This window comes from Peromyscus leucopus, chromosome 10 (genome assembly GCF_004664715.2).
Source record: "Peromyscus leucopus breed LL Stock chromosome 10, UCI_PerLeu_2.1, whole genome shotgun sequence".
In the NCBI taxonomy this organism is placed as follows: Eukaryota; Metazoa; Chordata; class Mammalia; order Rodentia; family Cricetidae; genus Peromyscus; species Peromyscus leucopus.
This window is the reverse complement of record NC_051071.1, coordinates 59,883,772-59,896,033: the sequence shown is the minus strand read 5'-3', so window position 1 is coordinate 59,896,033 and position 12,262 is coordinate 59,883,772. Positions and strand designations below refer to the sequence as shown.

At 44.4% G+C, this 12,262-nt stretch overlaps 1 protein-coding gene across 9 annotated transcripts in view; it reads left to right on the top strand.

Moving 5' to 3' along the window:
* Fryl (FRY like transcription coactivator) overlaps positions 1-12,262 on the top strand; it is a 242,412-nt gene that overhangs the window by 220,329 nt on the left and 9,821 nt on the right. For all 9 annotated transcript variants that reach the window (XM_037209095.1, XM_037209091.1, XM_037209094.1 and 6 more), the window contains 4 exons: positions 3,948-4,195; positions 7,512-7,722; positions 8,916-9,065; positions 9,833-9,931. In XM_037209095.1, the coding sequence (XP_037064990.1) occupies positions 3,948-4,195; positions 7,512-7,722; positions 8,916-9,065; positions 9,833-9,931 (708 nt within the window). The remainder of the gene's footprint in view (positions 1-3,947; positions 4,196-7,511; positions 7,723-8,915; positions 9,066-9,832; positions 9,932-12,262) is intronic.

The window sequence follows — 12,262 nt, the reverse complement described above, 5'->3', positions numbered from 1 at the left end:
ACTCCCGTCCCAACGCATGGCAATGCCTAAGTCAAGATGATCAGCAGTGTGTTGGAGCCCTGGATGAAGATGCAGCGTAGGTGAGCACACATTCATGCATTTCTTTTTCTAGTAGGCAGGGTCCTACTCCGCGGCCCAGGTAGTTCTTGAAATCAATGCGGTCCTCATGCCTCGGCCCACAAGGGCTGTCACTACAGATGTGAGCCACCTTACCCCGCTCAGCCAGTGCATTGAGAGCCCCTGTCCACGCTAGACACTGTTCCAGGATCTGGTGGCGTGGGGCTTAATCCTGTCAGGAGTGACAGATAACAAGCGTGTAAAAACAAATTTTAAAAATGTAAGAAAGTAGTCATTATAATTAAATCTTCTCCAGAAATTTAACAGTAATGTGGATTTGAATGGCGAGAAAGTTAGCCTGTGAGATGAGGCCTCAGCATAATCCCCTATACATATATGTAATATATATATATATACACACACACGGATCGCATATACGGATATGTAGTGTCCCACATGCATATATGGGACCTCTGTCTGTTTTCTGGCTGTTTAATTTTGGTTGGGATTTGATTTAGACTTTTTGAGATGGAATCTCACTGCCCCAGCCTCCCGAGTGCTAGGATTATAGTCCTGAGCCTGGCATGACCTAACAATATACAGTGGACTAATGGACTTCCTTCCCAAGTACCAAAAAGTCCCTGGGGACGCCTTTCCTACCAAAGAAAGAGCACTTCAGTTTACCCTCTTCCTTCCCTTTTTAAAAGAGGCCTCATTCTCATTATGAAGGGTGGGGATGAATGGTTTAATTTAGGACAATACCATTTTATAAACACGCTTTCATTAGAACTGTCAATAAAAGAATGGTTCCTGCAGAGGAATGACGCCGCTGCATCTGTTAGCTGGGCTGGCAGGACACGTTTCCCTGCGTCTCTGATACAGTCAGTGCCCGATGTTCCCAAATCGCCCTCTCATAAAGAAGCGTGGGAAGGCACCAAGATACTAAATCATAGTTTTACAGTAACTTCTGCAGTGAGTTAGTTTTTATAGGTGGAATGGCTTACGAATTAAAGGAACAAATCGACTCGTAAATATTTGCCTGAAGATTTCCCCTAAAGTGTGGTTAATACTGGGAAGGAAAAGGAAGTGTCTCAATTACTGTTCTGTTGCTGTGCAGAGAGAGACACCATGACCAAGGCAGCTCCTGCACGTAAGCATTTCACTGGGAACGTCTTCCAGTTTCCGAGCGTCAGTCCATCATCCCCACGTCAGGAGCAAGGCTGTAGGCAGTCATGGCACTTGAGCGGTAGCTAGAGTTCACATCTTACCTCAAAGTTCCAGGGAGAGCGAGAGAATGAGAATGAGAGAAAATGAGTTGGAACTGGAGTGGCCTGGGCTTTTCAAACCTCAAAGCCCGCCCCCAGTAACATGCCTCCTCCAACAAGGCCACACCTCCTAATCCTTCCTAAACAGTTCCACCAACTGGGAACCAAATATTCAACTATATGGGCCTATGGGGGGTGGGATTCTCATTCAAACCACCACAGAGGGCATATCTTGGCAGAAACTTTGTGGCTTCTCTTTGACTGAAAACAGCTCACTAGAGGCCGGAGAGATGGCTCAGCAGTTAGGAGCACTTGCTGCTCTCTCAGGGACCAGAGTTCAGTCCCCAACAACTATGGCTGACAGTCCATAGCCATCCATAACCTCAGCTTCAGGAGATCCAGCGCCCTCTACCTTCCCAGCACACCTGCTCTCACGTGCACATACCCACATGCAGAAAAACACACCTACACTATTATTAAAAATAATAAAAAGTAATCTTCCAAAAAACTTCCTCTCTGATCCCTTGAAGGCACGAAGTCTTCGCTTGATTTCATTAAAGAAAGCTTCAGTCATACACCACAGAAAACTTTACATGTGGAAAGTGAACCTTAAATGTAACAAAATACGTGTGTGTGTTTGTCCTTGTGTGACTGTGGAATTCAAGGAAATTTGATTCTCCTAATCTGCATAGAAACAATGGAATCCATTCTACTAACCCAGTGTGCTCTACTTAATGAAATCTAGGGGAGTTGTTATCAGTTTTCACTGTATACTGAATAATAATACTTTCCAATATAATATCACTTGGAAATTATAATAGCGAATGATAGCCAAATATAGGTGTCGCTAATGAAAAGTGGGGCTTCATGCCGCCATGTTTGAGTATGTGACACAGGACGCTCAAAATACGGAGGGAAAAGATTATACCAGTAAAATTGTAGATGTCAGGACATTTCTAGCAGTGTTAGAAAAATTCTCTCCCCAGGTTCCTAGGTCTGTTTCTTCACGAGCCAAGTCTTTTCAAACTGAACTTCAGACGGAAACTACAACTGGATTGAACATAGTCCATTAGGCTGACGTAGGTCCTACTCTGTGAGGTCAAGGTTCTCTGCATACCACATCCAGACCTATGTTTCCTTCATGTACTTCTTGTTTCTCTGCCCTGTTCCTCAGCCTTTGAGATCTTCAAGGATTGGTCTCTGTTGTCTCAGACCGCCATGCTCTCCCTTCTTTGGTTGGGTGCTAGCAGACATTTGTATGTGGCTGATGCTATTTACCATATGCATTCCATATGCCAGTATATGCCCTTTCCATTTGCATATTAGCCTGAGCTAATTACAGACTCATAATTAAGAATTAATTTGTAGCAGAGCACCTGTCTACAACGTGCTCAGAATTCTTTCCAGAAGCGTAAACTAGGGTTCAGGCTAACCCAGGGCTCTAACTTCTGCTTACTTTTCACAGTTTGTAGGGAAAATTCCATTTTTAAGCCATAAAAGGAAGATTAAAAACTACTACAAATATAAAGCAGTGAAGGTCTAATACTAAAAAAGTTCGTCTTGGCTTCTAAAACTCAGACGGTGCAGACTCATATCCATGCACGTTAGAAATGAGTGTGGACACCATTACGATATGTGCCTTGAACATGTCTTTCTTTCTTAGCAGTGGTAGTTCATTTATTTAGCCAATAGCCGTTCTCCTCCTTGGTAGTCACGGCAACATTATGTCAGCACGTGAACAGTGGGTAGGTAGACTGGATCCACTTGTTACCTCTGCTGCGCGTGTTTTCCTTATTGTCCGTTCGCTGAGGATTAGGGACACGCAGCCATCCTCACTTAAATGCACCTTGTAATTCATTTAATTTCAAAAGCTGACAACCTGAAGTTTCCTAATCCTTTGTGAACTATGTCTTAGCCGTGAGGCTTTAGTGGGTCCCAACACTGCAGTGAGCTATTGTCTTATTCCCTAAAGCCAGCTCCCTGCATCACAGACCCCAGGAAAATGAACCGAGTGGTTTGGTTTGAGTGTCTTTATGACCGGTCGGTGTCTGATTCTGACTTGTGGGCAGCCCGACCCTTAGTGTCAACGGGTTCAGTCCTGACCTTCTCCCTATCTATAGCTAGAATTTACCGTGTTTGGTAAAATGAGAGGAATGATAGAGAGGTCAGATAAGAGAGACTGTACAGTAGTAATGACAGGTTTTCTTATATAGAAATATAACGTGTATGAGAGAGGGTATCTTAGCAAAGGACATGGATTCTAGTCAACACCAAGTCCTGTACACAAAGGAAAAGGAAAACAAAGAAAAGGTGTTGGGTGTTTTTATAGAGCAGTTGGCTGTATATCGTAATTTTTTGAATTCTAGGACTGGGGATTTGAATCAGTAGTAAATTGCTTGCCTCGTGTATGAGGCCCTGGATTCATTCTTCTATACTAGCAAAAATCAAAAGGAAAAAATGAAAAAGAGTGGGATCATTTAAGAAGACAATTGTATATATTCACAATTCAAAAACTGGACAAACTAGACAATTTAAACAGAGATTCAGATCTTGGCAGACCTTTATTGCATTGGTAAACGTCTTTTAGTGTTGTTGAAGTCTGCTAAAGCTGCGATCATTTCACAGGATACAAGTTCAGTATTAAAGGAGGAACATGTTACAGCCTTTGAAGATGAAGGGTCATACATTATTCAAGACCAACAGGATCAGCTAGTGTGTCGAGGAATCCTTGATTTAGAAGAAACTGACATGCCAGAGCCTCTGGCCCCGGAAAGCTACCCCGAGTCCATCTGTGAAGAGGACGTCACCTTGGCTTTGAAGGAGCTGGATGAACGGTGTGAGGAGGAAGAGGCTGATTTCTCTGGGTTGTCCAGGTGAGCATGGTCACACAGATAGGAAGGAGTCTCTGCTTCGTCCCCACCCTTCCCAGACATGCCCTGCCCCATTCCAAATTATGAATTTTGATTAATTGGTATTTAGTCTATAGTCACACTCTCTTCATTTTTAAAGATAAGACATACTATGGTCTTTCCTTCCTTTCTTTCTGTTATTATCCATTTAAACAAAAGCGTTCCATCCCTAACACACCATGTTAGAAGCACACCACATGCCTGTTTGGGCAGGATACCAAATGGCCAAGTGTTAAAATCAATAGCTGAATGAATTTCTGGGGTACCGAAATAAACCTAAAATGTATCCAAAAATTCTTACCTGTCAGGGATTAGATGTTAGGTTAGATTACTGTAGGAATCCTGAGCTACCACTTAATGGTACTCAAGTGTTGTAGAATATTATTTTAGAGTGTGTTACTTTTGTTTATACTGTATTTGTTTAACTTTGTGAAGCTGTGTTACATTGCCTGTCTAAAACACCTGATGGTCTAATAAAGAACTGTCCAATAGCAAGGCAGGAGAAATGATAGATGAGGCTGGCAGCTAGAGAGAATAAATAAAAGAAATCTGGGAGGAGGAAGGAAAAGAAGCAGCCAGAGAAGGAGGAGGACATCAGAGTCCAGTCACCCAGCTACACAACCAGCAATGGAGTAAGAAAGAAAGGTGTACAGAAATAGAGAGAGGTAAAAGCCCAGACAGACAGGTTAAGTTAAGTTAAGGAAAGCTGGCAAGAAACAAGCCAAGCTAAGGCCAGGCATTCATAATTAAGAATAAGTCTCCATTTGTGATTTATTTGGGAGCTGGGTGGCAGGTCCCCAAAAGAGCAAAACTAAACAACAACTGTGAAGGATGATACACTGTTCCCTTCAGGTATTTATATTCTGCACATTCAAGATATAGTATCAGAATGTGAATAATCCCAAACAAGACTTTTCTTCGCTTGTGGAAATTCTGGTGGCTCTTCGTAAGTTTGCACACCAAACAGTTCTGTGATCTAAATTAAGATGCTGTCTAATGTGTGCTATTTAAATTCTATAACTATTTGTGGTTCACCATAAAAGGATCTAACTTCATATATTCTATCAGTATATTTCTCCACTGCACAAAGTCAGTGCTCTTGATGATTATTAATATTTGAGATTAATATTTAATAATTACGTATTTCAGTTTTACAGAAAGACAAAAGCCTCATGCTTAATGTGGTAAAAGAGTCATAACATACAATGTATCCAATTTTTTCACTCAATACATACAGAATGTTTGCCTGTATTTGAAAGTATATACTTTAACATTCACTCTCTTAAGCATGTCTTTCTGATATTACTGACCTGACTATAAGGCCTATGGAGTCCCTCACAAGTTTAGGCTTGGCAGAAATGATGCAAGGGGAAATATTCAGGTTTTTGGCATCCTACAAGGCTAAGGCAAAGTAGTTTACTTTGGTCCGTTTATACAGCTGAGTAGAGCGTTTCATGTCTATTGAGCACACACAGGTCTAGAGTACAACACATTTTGTTAAAATCGGTCACTTCAGTGATTTAAAAACACTAACTTTTTTAAGGTAAACTAGGTTTTTACTTCAGGTGACTATTTTGATATGCTCAAAGCCTTACTCTAGTCTTAGTTAAAAATTTTCTTATGTAGAATTTCAGACATGAATACCGTCTGTATGTACATGACTTGTGCCCCGCCCTCTTCCTCCTTCACCTGTTTGCCCCCTCCCCCAGCATCCTCTCTTCCTGACTCAGTTTCTTCAGTGTTGTTACACACACACACACACACACACACACACACACACACACACACACACACACTGCGGAGAGCTCATTTAGTGCTGCTTTTATGTAAACATGTTTAGGACCCGAGCATTTGGGATCAGATATCCCATAGGGGCTCATCTCTGGGGAGATGGCTCCTCTCTATCTGATCAGCTGTCGATCGCCTGTAGCTCTTCATCTGGGGGCGGGGCCTTGCGAGATTTTCCCGCTCACACCCACATGGCTGCCGGTGGTACTTGGTAGGGTTTTCGGCAGCCTTCCTGTGTGGGTCTTACAGAAGCGGTTTCCCTGTCAAGTCTAGGAGATACTTTCTAGCAACAGGCGCCCTGGTCTCTGACTCGTGAAATCTTTCCACCCTCGCTTCCTTGATGTTCTTGGGTCTCAGGTGTGAAGTTGCCATCTTGTAACATGAACCATTCAGTGTCAGGACTCAGGGCACATTTCTCTGTGGAGCGTGTGACTGAAATACTGAGGCCGACAGAAATACAGCTTCATCTTCTTCCCTTGCTCCGGTTTTATGTTTTGACTGTCTTGATGTAGGAATGAGAGAGTCCCGAGGTGAAACAGCCACCCCTTCTGTCCACTGCCTTGTCTGCCTTACTGCTGGGCAGTACTTCTGAAATAGCTGAGCTGAATATATGCTCTGGCTGGTGATGCGGCTTTGGGCCTATGATCAGGGGTCAAATTCTGCCTTTCACCCTTCCCATTAGCCCCTCGGGAACATTATTTGATCTACTCAACTTTTTGTTTCTTCATTTACAAAATGAAAACAGTATCTAATCTTGATAATGCTTTGTGCAACCCAGTCCTTGATGCTGAAGTATACAATCAAAACTTTCCCAATGTTACCATCTATGAAGGGCTCTTCAAAAAAAAAAGTGGGGTTCAGGACTAGTAAAATGGCTTAGTTGATAAAGGCACTTGCCACAAAGCCTGATGACCTGAGTTCAATTCCCAGGATCCACATAGTAAAGGAACCTATCCCCATGGATTGACCTCCTCACTCATGTGCTGAGGCATATATGTGAATACACGTGTACTTGCATGCACACACACACATACATACATACATAAGTAGAAAGATAGATGTACTCTAATCAATATTGATGGATTGTTTCGAGATGGTCTCTCTATGTAGCCCTAGCTGTTCTGGAAATTCCTATGTAGACCAGGCTGGCCTCAAACTCACAGAGAATCACTCACCTCTGCTTCCCAAGTGCTGGGATGAAAAGCGTACGCCACTGTGCCCTGTCCTAATCCATATTCTTTGTAGACATAACTAGTGTTAATCCAGTAGTAACATATTGTAGACTTGGGTTAAGATAACTGCCTGAAGTAGGAGAGTTCTAAGATAGGAAGAACCTGCATTCATTTGTGACCTCCCAGGGCGTTCAGGGCTGCATTCTCTAAATTAATGTGTACATGTGGATAAGAGTCGTTTCTGTTGAACGGTGTGAGGTACTGAGGGTCTGTCCTGTTCAGACAGTGTGCTGATCGCTGTGGCTTTTGTGTCTCCCCAGTCAAGAGGAAGACGAGCAAGATGGTTTTCCAGAAGTGCAGACCTCGTCGCCTCTGCCGACGCCCTTTCTGTCTGCCATCATAGCAGCCTTTCAGCCCGTGGCCTACGAGGATGAGGAAGAAGCCTGGCGCTGCCACGTCAATCAGATGCTGTCAGACACGGATGGATCGTGTGCCGTATTTACCTTCCATGTGTTCTCAAGGCTCTTTCAGGTCCGTGGAGGTTAAGGCTTCCTTCCGAGTGCCCATTACAGCCGTCCGGTACAGTGAGGCTTCTGTACTTGACGTCTCAGGCTTGAACATGCCTCCTGATTTTCTTTAACAAACATGTGTTTCTAGGAAGGTAACATTTTCTTGACTTGCATGTAGTATTACCTGCTGTGTTAATCAGTTACGGTTACGAAAACCTGCAGTAACATTGCTACAAGACTCCAACACAAGTTCTGACTGACTTTCTGTAGGATGCTGGGTACCATCATGGGTGCCAGAGAAATAAAGGCACACACCATGGTACCTGCCCTCCACCAGCTTGTTACAGGGAGGTTGGAAATGTGTATAATGAGGAGCTAGGTGCTGCTTTCGTCACCATGGGAACTGAGTGACTGGAGCTGCTTTCCACCTTAGGTAATAGTAACAATAAGCGCTGTACTCGATGCTCTTCAGGAAATATTCTCACGCAGCACCACAGCACGTGGATATCGTTTGGAGCGTCGTGTGGGGAAGGAAAGTGTCTAAGGCACAGAGATCCCAGTCCTGTTAACTGTCCTTTGCCACCTATGCTAGCTCGAGTGCCTTGGGAAGCCCAGCAGAGCACGCCCCGCTGACGTTTCCGGGGCGCTCCGGCCTCCAGCTTCCTTCGTGGGTGTTTAGTGCTCAGTAGTGGGAGTTTCCACTTAACCTTCTGTACTTTCTGCTCTGCCCTTGGCTTCCTCCTTCCTTACCAGTGATAGTGGCGGTTTCCCAATGCCTCTGACCCTCCCCTCCAGTCCTTATACCATCTCGGGGCACTAGACACATATGCGTAGATACACATTAGTTATTTCCTATACCCAGCTGGTTTGCCTCCCCAGGCAACCTGATGACCCCCTGCTCCTGGGAGATCACTGTATTCATGCTGATGGTCAGAGCTCACTACAGGCCAGGACTCCTGGACTCAAGTGGTTTTCCTCCCTAACCATCCCAGGTAGCCAGGAACACAGGTGTGCGCCACGGTACCCAACCACGTCAGCTGTTTGTTGACATGTCTCCTAAAGAAATAATATATAGGAACCTAACAGATCTGCTAATAGGATTCTCTATGTCATTACAGTGATTTCAGTTGTGAGTTACGCTTCCTTACATAAAAGTGGGGAAAGACCTTTTTTATTTTATAAAACACTAAATTTTTCTCATGCTTTTCCTCATAGACGATTCAAAGAAAGTTTGGGGAGATAACGAACGAAGCCGTGGGCTTTCTTGGTGAGAGTCTGCAGCGCATCGGTACCAAGTTTAAAAGCTCGTTGGAAGTGATGATGACCTGTTCGGAATGCCCCACCGTCTTTGTGGACGCCGAGACGGTAAGCCAGGCCTGCCTGCTGGTGCCCATCTCAAAATGCCAGCACTTGGGAAGCTGAAGTGAAAAGGATGGGGAGTATATGAGTCCCAGGCTACCCCCTCTCTATAACGAAAGCCTCTTCAAAGCACAAGTAAGATGACTGTATTGGAATGATGTTGTTCATTTATCGGCCTTTTGTAAAAAGCAGTTCTCAATTTTTGAAATGTGAGCATTCATCTTAACCCTGATCTACATAGGTAGCAAAACGTCATTCCATCCAGGCATGGTGAAACATACCATTAATCTCAACTTTCAGGAGGCAGGGGCAGGCAAATTTCTGAGTTCAAGGCCAGTATAGTGTACATAGAAAGTTCTAGGCCAGCCAGAACTGCATAGTAAGACTGTCTCAAAAAAAAAAAAAAAAAAATTCCATTCCAGTGTATGAAATGCTGTCCAGACTTTTGTGGTTCTGCCCTCTCCCTACACGTATAGAATCCAGGATGAGGAAACGGAAGTATCATACTCTAGAGATGTATGTGTGTTCTTTCCTGTTCTCGAACAAAAATCGGTAGAGGGCTGGACCTCTCATTGCAATGTATCCAGAGCGCTTTGGCCTGCCCTGCCCTGCCCTGCTGCAAATATTCCTAGGTTAGACTGCTGCATGTTTAGAGGAAGCTTCCAGGACCGTGCCTCTGGGGTGCACACTGGTCAGACAGCAGAGTGTCAATAACCAGCTGGCAGGTATTCCGTGACCTTTCAAGAAGGAAATCAGTTTGTCTGCTTTCACAGCTAATGGCCTGCGGTTTGCTGGAAACACTCAAGTTCAGTGTCTTGGAGCTGCAGGAACATCTGGATACCTACAACACCAAGAGAGAAGCAGCTGAGCAGGTCAGTCTCCTCCACACACAAATCATTTGCGTTGGGACGCTACAAATGTCGATCTGGAGGCAGTACACGCTGGACAGACGAGCAGCTCTCCCACTGGCCTTCTGGTGGGTCCTGGGGCAGCTCTTCTTTCTCTGTCCGAAGGATTCCTGTCTGGCTTTTAGAAAGGAGCCTACGAGTGAGCACAGTAGGAGACCGCAGCTGTGGGCAGCGTGACGGGAGGGGTAAGGAGTGGGGTTTGGAGTGACCGCTGTGGTCAAGAGCATCTGCAGTCTCTGATAGAACTCATCTTCTGCCATGGGTGGAGGGGGGGTGACAACAAGCTTGGAGTAGATTATAGATGTAGCCTGCTAAGAAATGGCTCCGCAGTTCTAGTCAGCCATTTAAACACCGGTCCGGTTCCCTAATCACTCCAGCGTGATTTCAGTTGACAAATGCAGAAAAACAAGCAGAAAGATGTTCTCCCACACAAACTTTATAGGCATTTTCCTAAAATAGATGAAATTCTCACTACTAATTGTTAAATATACCACGTTTAAAGACCTGTGAAGAACTGAGTGTCAAACTTGGTTCTTCTTTCCTTACATATTCTCGGTAAGGACATATTCTAGGTAAGGACATATCCTAGGTAAGGATACATAGCACAAATTGTACATGTGGATACAAATTGAGTGTCCCTGATCCAAAAACCTGAAACCCAAAATGCTTTAATAACCTAAAGCTTTAAGCACCAACATGATGTCAGAAGTGGAAAATTCCACACCTAGCCTCATGTGATGGGTCACAACATAACGTAAGAACTGATTATTGGAAGCTTAATTAAGACTGTGGTGGTGATGTTAGCGCAACCAGACCGTGCCCCCAAGTGGCTGGAACAGTAGCCCCCCTGCTTTCTGACGGTTCAGTTTATACAGACTTGTACAGAGTTCCCTGCAGGCTATGTGTCTGTGAATCGTGTGCTAGACTTTGGTTTCATTCCTTTAAGAAAAACAAACAGTCTAGTCCCAAGCTTTTTGGATAAGGGGCCTTCAAGCTGTAGCTATTCAGAATAGTAAAGTATGTCACATAAGTTATGAGTAAAAAAGTACCAGTGACTTGAGGCTTCTCGGTCAGATGGTCTGGCAAAGCAGTACCAATAAGCCGAGTACTGTGTATGATTTCCAAAGGGAAGGAAAATTGGTGGGATCGGGACATGATCTTGGAGTCTGACTGAATTTGGGGTTGGAGGATTACTTTCAGGGAAAGAAAATACTTGTACCAAGGCTCTCTCTCCATATCAGGGGAGTGTGAGCTCATATTTGGTCGGAAAGGCTAATGAGATGGAAGGAAAGATCTTTCAGCGCAGGGAATTATCAGGTGCGGTCAGGTCACCCTGCACAGGCTGCTGTCTGCGCACAGACGTCCACGCACCTGCCGAGGAGCCCTCTGGGAATGGAATGGCTAGGCCATAGAATGTGTGTGAGTCTACCAAGCGGTTTTGCCAAAAACTGTTAGCAGGTGGACATGACTTTTCTATTGCCTCATCCCTTGGTGATCACCTGGGACTGGTTTTTGTAATTTCTGTCATTCTGGTGGGTATGGAGTAAAATCTTATCTGTCTTATGTTTCCTTCATCACTAATATTTGAGCATAGTTATCTTCCTAAGGGTAGCTTGTGGGTGTCTATAAAGAGCTGTTTTCTCGGGTATTTATAAGAGGTCTTTGTTTTAAATATAAGCTCTATTTATTGTTTGTGGGCAAGGAAGGGGCATACTATGGCATGTAGTCGTCATAGACGCCGTGTGGGAGTTTGTTCTTTTCCGTCCACCACGCGGGTCCCAGAGATCCAACTCAGGTTATTGGGCTTGGCAGTGCCTGTAACCACTGAGCCATCTTGCTGGCCCTCGGTACATGCTTTTTATTAGATGTATGTATTGAAGTTACTTTTCTTTCTGGGGCTATCATTTTCGCTACTGAAGTATCTTTTGATGATCAGAAAACTTTCGGTTTAATTAGACATGAGTTATCAGTCTATCTGTCCCACTGTGGTTGTGCCTTGTGGGTCTTCAGAAGTCACTGCCTATCCTAGACACTGTGGTTGTTACCATAATGGCCCAGTAAGTTAGGCCTCTCTGGCCTGCACACCTTTCCAGCACAGCCTAACACCACCCACGCTGCAGTCTGGGACGGCCTCGTAACTGGCTCTAACCAACCACCAGCATTGACAAGATACCGAGACTCCAGGACAAGCCTGGAGAGGTCTTCTACATACAGTGTTGCTTCTGCCACCAGACTCATCAGGGTATGGGAAGCCTTGGGAAATTCCAGGAGACTTGGACTCTGACCCCTACTATA